Consider the following 8,293-nt stretch of genomic DNA (forward strand, 5'->3'; position numbering starts at 1 on the left):
AGAAGCGCGGTGGGCGGCAGGGAAGCGCAGCGCAGCCCCGGCCCCAACCCCGCAGCTCCCGGCCCTGCCAACTCAGGGCAGGCGCCGCCCCGCCGTTGCGCCGGGCGAGAGCGGTTCAGCCCCGCCCGCTTCTCCTACGGCGGCCGCGCGGGCCCGAGCCCCGGCAGCGATGGCCGAGTCGGATGCAAGCGGCGATTCCTTCTCCCCGCGGAGTTCCGGCTCTGCCCGCGGCCGCCTCTCGCTGTCGTCCGCCTCTCGCAACGGCTCCGTGTCGCAGCGCAGGCGGCGGCGGCTCGCGGCAAGCCTCGGCCGCCCGCCCGCCTCCGAGAAAGGAGACGAGGAGGATGAAGAGGAGGACGAGGAGGACGGAGAGGAGCCGGAGAGCGAGAGGCCGCGGCCGCCGGGGAGCTCCGAAGGCGGCGGTGATGAGCGCAGCAGGAGGATGATCCGCAACCAGTACCGAGAGCTCATCTGCAGCGTACAGCGTGAGGCTGGGCCGGGGGATGTGAGCCGTGAGCCAGGCTGGCAGGTGCTTCCGCCCCTCTGCTCCGTGCTGGAACGGCTCACCTGGAGCGCTGCGTCCGGATGGGCTGCGCTCAGTGCGGGAGGGACGCGGAGCTGTTGGAGCGCAGTGCAGAGCAGGGGCACAGAAGTGAGCAGAGGGGTGGAACCCCTGCCTGCGAGGACAGGCTGAGCTGGGGCTGTGCACTGTGCGGAAGGTCACAGCAACCCCAGGAAACCCTACGGGCTTGGGGGGGAGTGGCTGGATTGCTGCCTGACTGAAAGGGACCTTGGTGTGCTGATGGACAGTACTGAGTATGAGCCCAGGTGGCTGAGAAGGCCAATGGCATCCTGGCTTGGATCAGGAATGCTGTGGTGGGCAGGACTAGGGAAGTAATCGGCACTGGTGAGGCCTCACCTCGAGTGCTGTGTTCAGTTTTGGGCACCTCAGTACAGAAAGGACATGGAGGTGCTGGAGCAGGTCCAAAGGTGGGCAACAAGGCTGGTGAAGGGCTTGGAGAATATGGCCTATGGGGAGAGACAGGAGGGACTGGGGCTGTTCAGTTTGGGGAAAAAGAGGCTGAGGGGAGACCTTATTGCTGTCTTCCAGTATCTGAAAGGTGCCTACAGTGAGAGTGGGGTTGGTCTCTTCTCACTGGTGACAGGATGAGGGGAAATGGCTTCAAGCTGCACCAGGGTAAGTTTAGGTTGGATATCAGGAAAAGCTTCTTTACAGAAAGGGTTGTTAAGCACTGGAATGGGCTGCACAGGGAGGTGGTTGAGTCACCATCCCTGGATGTGTTTAAAAACCGTTTGGATGTGGTGCTCAGTGATTTAGTAGAGGGTTGTTAGAGTTAGGGTAGCATGGTTAGGTCACGGTTACACTCAATGATCTTTAAGATCTTTTCTAACCTGAGCGATTCCATGATTTAGAGTGGATATGATGAAGAAGATATTAATGATAAGGGTGCTGAGGCACTGTATGGGGTGCCCAGGGAGGTGGTGGTGTTTGAGCCTTGCAGACAGCCAGAATGAGGGGATGGGGCAGTGAGCACCTGATGGGGCTGTGGGTGTCCCTGTGCACTGCAGAAGGTTGGACCAGATGGCCTTTAAGGTGCCCTGCCAGCTGAAGTGGTTCTATGAGCAGCTCTCCAGATAATTGCCTGTGTTTCTGCTTCCTCCACAGAGGTTTCCACTGTGTTGCTTTTCTCAGTGAGGCATTACAGCTGTGGTTTAGTAAGCAGTGCCAAACTTAGCGAGGTCTAGTGCTTATTGCTTCCTGCAGGCTGAATGTGTAGAGCTGTTATAAAAATACAGCATGGTTTATGGATTGGTCAGTCTGTGCTTAAGAAAAAACAGCAGTGCTGTCTATGCCAGTGCACTAAAAGAATGGCAGTAACTAAGAACTGCGCATCTGAAAGCCTTGTTAAATCATGTGCATGCCTCAAATATAAGTAAGTGTGTTTAACCTGGTGACATTCAGAAATCACCAAGCATGTATCTTTTTGCCTTTGTTTTTTATCCCTTTGTTTCCTGAAGTCCTTAGTTGAAATGGATGAGGTGAGCAACACAGAGACCCCAGCAGTATTTAGTGGCTGCTTTGGCACAGATATGGGCATTTAGCTGCAGCTAAGAGGAACCTGGGATCTATCAACTTTGAGCTTTGCAGTAAAACTCGTGGGATGTGTGTAATTAACACAACTTCAGTAAGATGTGATGTGTGAACAGGACAGTTTTGATTAAGGTGTGTGTATGTATGTATTGATACTTCTATATTTACATAATTTAGGATTTCATTTGTATCCTTTCCCCCAGAAAATCGTGAGGATATGCTGAGTTCCAAAAGCAACAGGCTGACGGAAGCTTTGGAGGAAGCCAATCAACTGTTCACTGGAGGTAACAAATTCTGTAGTCCTTGTCAGGACTTGTCAGAGGTGGTGGATTAACAGCCAAATGTGAGGAGACAATACTTTAATAAACAAAGAAGGGCAAATGAATGAAGCTGACATCCAAGTACTTTATCAGAAATATTAAAACATAATGTTAAGCTAAAGAGGAATTGTTTGAATAAGGTGTTATGAGAAGAAAATCTAATTACAGTAATGTTTGTGCTTAGAAATGCTTTGTGCTTTATCTTGACTATGTAGGATAGAAGTAGTACTCAAAAGATGTAACTGTAGATGGGTTTGTTTCACTTGGAGGGGAAAAAAACCTCAAATGTTGAATGAAATGCTTTTTCATTGTTACAAGGTGACATGTTGGTTCTCTGTGCTTGCCCTTGTTCAGCCATCCTCTCCTTTTCCCTTTTCTAATGGAAATGGCAGTATTATGTAAGTAATTGTGTTAGAGGTCATTGCAATAAAATGGTTTACAAAGCTCCACGCTGAGGATCCCCTGTATGCTAAATTTGGTTTTTGACAACTGTGTATTGCTAACACACAGTCTTTTTCTTCTGTAACAGTTTCCCGTGCACGAGAAGCTGCATTGGATGCCCAATTTCTTGTCCTGGCATCAAATCTAGGAAAGGAGAAAGCCAATGAGTTGCGCTCAGAGATCACAACGTTTGATTCACTAACATTTGCAGAAGATTTGGTAAATTCCACACTTAGGCTTTGCCTATTTTTTTTCTTTTTATAGACTCATAAAAGAAAAGTCTGAGATTGTGAGGCAGCACCTGCCAGTTCTGATGGGACATAACTGTCTTCCTCTGAATTTCCTTTATTAATGTTCTGATTAGTTTTGCTAATTGCTTTAAACAGTGGGTTCAGCATTTCCAATTTGTGTAAGTGAGAATCTTAACTCTTAATGTAGGCATTTTCCTCTCCCCATTGTTGTACTACTGCTGCTTTGTTATAGTTTAATAGTGCATACTTTTAGGGTTGTCTTAAACGCTTTCTTTGATAGACAGCGTTCTCTTGGTTCACACTAAGCAGTTTCTTTATCTAGTCTGCTGCTTTATGTGTTTTTGAATGGAATTCTCAAGGTTCCACGTGTATTATTCAGATGTTTTTAGAGATGTCAGTTTATCTGTTTTTTGCAGTGGCCAGATGGAAGAGTGGCTTTACGATACCACTGAAGCAGACTCTTTCCCCCTCCCCTCCAGTTTTCAATTCTTTATTAAAGCTGATTCCTGGGGAAGGACTGGGGGATGTAAGGTTGGGCCAAATAAGCTGTTGTATGAGATTTGAAATGATAGGCTTCCTGGAGCTATGTGGTGGTCAAAAACTGAGAGCTAGTGCAAAATGCATTCCTGCTCCATATGTAATTTAAAGACTGTTAATGATTGGTTTTATTTATCCATAGTTTTTCATTGCATTACTGATGCTGTGTAGTAATTACTGGAAACAAAAATACTATGTGTAAGTGGAGATGTATCATGTTAGCTCCTTACAGAAATCAGTGAGTCTTTTATCAGTGCAGCTGTTGAAATAGTGGGGCTCACAATCACTATTAGCTGAAAGCTTATGGGGAGTTGCTGCTGCAACCAGTAGGGTTATGGCAGGAGTCGACTCTTGTTCTTGATTTCATTGACTGGATAAGCACTGCGCTCTATTTTTGTTCCACTGATAATTAGAGGGCAGAAACTCATGTGACCTTTGTCTAGGAGTGATGATAATCTAAGCAATGAAAAACATAAGAGGCTGTGTGTATTCTGCAGTGTCTGCTGTCGTTTGTAATGTAAGAAAGAGAAGTTTGTTGAAGGGGGAAAAATACAATTCTTTGGGTCTAGTGAAGTGTCTGGAAATGCTAGATTGATTCGTATTTGAAGCTTAAGATCTCTTGAAATGAGATTTAAATTTTGGTTCCGTTTTCCTACAATCCACCCCATGGTTTTTCCATACAGTGGTTTAGACAACTACAGCTCATTCATTTCTATATGAAATTGATTCACCGCAAAACACTGATTCTGGATTTTGTCATCTAAAGTAGATGAAAATATCTGATGTTAAATCCTCTGTTTAGATACAGCATGACTTGCCTGTGTAAGTTATGAGTCTGTGCTTTTTTGTATTGATTGAGCCATCAGGAAAATCAAATTTCTTTTGCTACACTGTGACATTAAATAGAAATCTAGTAGGGCAGACAGCAATACAGTTTTTCACCATTGGTCTGTCTGCTAGTCTTTCTTGATGAGAATTCTCACTGCAGTTTTCTTTTGCCTTTTGAAGCTGACATTCATGGGTATAAATCGCACGGAAACAGAGGGAAACGATAGCGATTCTGAGAACACGTCAGGTGGCTACTTACCTAGCAGTGCCTGGTATAAGCTGGGAGAAGAAGCAGAAAAGTACTTCAGGAGAGCACCTTCTTTTCATTACATGTAAGTTTATTGCAGCACAAGCTAACAGCCCTAAGTGGTTTTAATTCTGATTAATTACCTTTAATGCCCTGGACTTGAGTTGAATTTAATCTCAAGTCAGCCCTTAAATGAGGTCTACACAGGCTCCGCTCCTTCTGGTCACACAGTAGAATTGCCTTCACCTGTGCTCCCAGGGCTGACCAGGTCCTTTCCCCAGGTGCTCAATCAGTTCAGGCTGTGATTCAGCAATTCTCATACACATATATATGTTCTTTTTATTCTGCTTAGGTTGGGGTCTTTCAAGTCTGAACCTCCCATGCCCAGGCAACGGATTGAGAGGCAGAGAAAGGCTCCAGGAGGGGAAGGAAAGCGGGCAATGCCTGCTCAGGTTTGTGCACTGCTGTCTTTGTTAATGACTTGTTATAACAATAATTTCAAACGACATAGAAATCTTTTTGTTACTGTTTTGTAGCTCTTACCTGTATAGCACTAAAAGATTCAGACTTTACTATTATGCCTCCTAATTTGTTTTGTGTAGACTACAGCATTTCATTAACTGAGTGGAATGAAGTAGGATTTATGGACTGTTTGTCTATTTTCATTTTTCCCTGCTAGTTTCTAGTTTTTGTCAAACATTCACTTCCAAGAATGGTCTTTCAAAAATCTGTTACATAATGAGTTCCTAAAAGGTCAGTTTCGTATTCTTGTCTTATAACAGTTAAAAAAAATGGAGGAGTCTCATCAGGAAGCTACAGCGAAAGAAGTGGAGAGGATCTTGAGGTTGTTACAGACTCATTTCAGAAATGATCGTAAGTATGGCTCAGTTCAGCTTTTTACAGCATCAGTTTGAGACTGAGTGCTCTTATCTTCCACAGTTAAGACCTGTTAAACTACAGAAGCAAAACGAGGTGGAGTTGATGTGTAGAAATGTTTATTCTGAAGGTCGTGTACTGACTGTGTATTCTCTATGAAATCTGGTTGGTTGAGGCTTCATTTTAGTCAAAGAAAGGTTGAGATGAAAGGGACCTGGAGAGGACATCTGGTCCAAGCCTCTGATGTAAAGCCACCTGGAGCTGGTGCCCAGGACCACATCCAGCTCTTGAAACAGGTTCCACAACCTGTTTGATGGCAAAGTCAGTTTAAACTATGTCTTTGTTTTTAAGAGGTAAATCAAATAGTGGTGTACCTACAAAGTGGTCTGTACCCACGTGTGTGTATACGTGGGCCAGAAGGTGGAATGAAATATTCTCTGGAAGCTTTTTTCTGCATGTGTGCAGTTGTGAAGTCAGCATTATAGCTAAGTCACTGTAAGCACTGACTTAATTTTTCGAGTGAGTAGTGCTGTTAACTTGTGTTTGTGTATTAGTTCTGCAGGTATCACCTGTTTGTTTGTTTTTTATTGTTGTTGTTTTTAACTGAACCATTTTGACATTGCCAGCTCGTACTCCTATTTTCTTCTTTGATCTTGTGGTTGATCCAAACTCCTTTGCACGCACTGTGGAAAACATCTTCCATGTGTCCTTCATAGTAAGGGTAAGGCAAGACAAATTCTTGAAATCTTACTTGAGATGCTGGAATTACATGGAAATCTTGATTTCTTGTTTTTATGTGATATTGAAATAGTAGGATTTAAATATTAGAATTCCTGATTAGGTTTCCGCAAGCACTCTGATATTTTGGAAATGGAATAAAAAAGAAAATAGACTATTTTTGTACTGATATTTCTTGCTATTACAGCAAGTTTCACAATGGTTAAATGTTTGCTATTAATCTTTTCAAAAAGGAGTTCAAGCATGCGTATGTTAGTATTGAAGAATTATTACATGTCAGTATTTACTGCACTTACTGCATTCTCCTTTGTAAGCATGGTAATTAAATATATTCCTATTTCTTGCTAATTAGGATTATTAATGTATGTTTATGATGATGTAATGTTGTAGTAGTGACTACTTATATATATCACTGCATTATAACATCTGAAATCTTCAATCCTCTGTTTTTAGGATGGTTTAGCAAGATTAAAGCTGGATGATGATAAATTGCCAGTAATAGGTATGTAAATCTAACTTTAAAAAACTGTTTTTATTGTCATAACATTGAAAAGTAGCTGTATCTTAATGTGTTCACAAAGCTTTACAGATGTGTAGCTGAAAGAGCAGAAATTAGAGGGTAAGCAGTGAATGTAACTGAAGGCACAAAGAGATTTATAAGACTAATTGAAAAGTTTGAGACTTTTAAATGTAGAAATATGGAAAACCTGTTATGGTGACTTGCACAAATTACTAGTAATAAAAAGTTATTCTGTTACCTCCAAAGTGATATTTTGCTTGATAAGTATGTGTGTACTGCTATGTTTTGAGGAAAATACTTGTTTTCCTTTGTTTATCCAAGACAAGAAGCGCTGCAGCTTTAAAACAGTTGGAAAGGAAATGGTACGAATGGGGTCTGCAGTTCTCATTCTCACAGGGTATCGATGGCATTAAGACTTGGTGAGATTTGATAAAAACACCCAGACCCTTCTGGGAATCTGGAAGAAGTTAGTTTCTAAATGTTAAAGAGGTAAGACTAGAGAAATTTCCTTAGGCAGCAGGTAGTACAGTCTATTGTAAGAGAGGAATTTAGTAGAGTACATGTTAGTGATATTGATGTTTGTGAAGCTTTTGTGTTCCTGAAGGCCACTGTAAAGATAATGAAAATACAATATTTTGAACAGAGCCTGTACAGAACGTTGAAGAAAAAAATGATGACTACAGTGCTCGAGCACGGAACCAAGTTGTCATCTCCCTGAGCCATGAAGAATGGAGGGTATAATACTTGATAACTTTGATTCATTTATTTTCCCTGAAGTTTAAGAATACCTGAGAGCTGTGTTCTTACGTACTCAAATGAGGATGAATGTTCATATATGATTATTACTATTATTGTTTCAAATATTACTGCATTTAATTTCATGGATTCAAGAACAACCACAAATCTGATGAATGTTTTTAACCCCAAGAAAATGGAGAAGTGGATGGCAGTTCCATTTTTAACCCATGAAACCCTGCCAGCTTAAGTGCTTTTGACTTTAATGGCTTGTTTTTACTACTTTCTGAGGACTGCATAATCACATAATCTGTTATTTCCCCTTATATATGATACTTGCTCCTAGTGGGGAAGTACGTTTTTCCTCACTGTTCTGTTTTTTTATAAGAAGTTTCTTAGATAAAATTTTCTCCTCAGAATGTTCAGAACAGGCATTCAAAGTAGTGCTTTAATATGAGAAACTTCATTTACACCTGTTGATAACTGCAGTTGTATTTAAATAATTCAGCCTTGTAGCTTACATACTTTTCTGTCACTTCTAATTAGGAAATTGTAGAAACATATGAAATAACAGAACCAATGATCAGCCCTCCTGATAGCATTGAAGATGAAATGGAGACAGCTTAATTGTTCAGGTAAGGACCCAAAGGGTGGATACTTAGACCCAAAGGGTGGATACTTAGACCC

At 42.3% G+C, this 8,293-nt stretch overlaps 1 protein-coding gene across 1 annotated transcript in view; it reads left to right on the forward strand.

The window, feature by feature from the left end:
• Nucleotides 1-137: 137 nt before the first annotated feature.
• Nucleotides 138-8,293, forward strand: part of NSMCE4A (NSE4 homolog A, SMC5-SMC6 complex component) — an 8,721-nt gene continuing 565 nt past the window's right edge. The window contains exons 1-10 of the mRNA XM_042818825.1: nucleotides 138-485; nucleotides 2,317-2,397; nucleotides 2,963-3,093; nucleotides 4,671-4,822; nucleotides 5,090-5,189; nucleotides 5,520-5,610; nucleotides 6,240-6,334; nucleotides 6,805-6,853; nucleotides 7,515-7,606; nucleotides 8,153-8,241. Coding sequence (XP_042674759.1) covers nucleotides 170-485; nucleotides 2,317-2,397; nucleotides 2,963-3,093; nucleotides 4,671-4,822; nucleotides 5,090-5,189; nucleotides 5,520-5,610; nucleotides 6,240-6,334; nucleotides 6,805-6,853; nucleotides 7,515-7,606; nucleotides 8,153-8,233 — 1,188 coding nt within the window. The 5' untranslated portion in view covers nucleotides 138-169 and the 3' untranslated portion in view covers nucleotides 8,234-8,241. The remainder of the gene's footprint in view (nucleotides 486-2,316; nucleotides 2,398-2,962; nucleotides 3,094-4,670; nucleotides 4,823-5,089; nucleotides 5,190-5,519; nucleotides 5,611-6,239; nucleotides 6,335-6,804; nucleotides 6,854-7,514; nucleotides 7,607-8,152; nucleotides 8,242-8,293) is intronic.

The sequence above is a fragment of the Centrocercus urophasianus genome, unplaced genomic scaffold (genome assembly GCF_019232065.1).
Source record: "Centrocercus urophasianus isolate 14NV4802_14NV808 unplaced genomic scaffold, USGS_Curo_1.0 seq_17, whole genome shotgun sequence".
Taxonomy (NCBI): domain Eukaryota; kingdom Metazoa; phylum Chordata; class Aves; order Galliformes; family Phasianidae; genus Centrocercus; species Centrocercus urophasianus.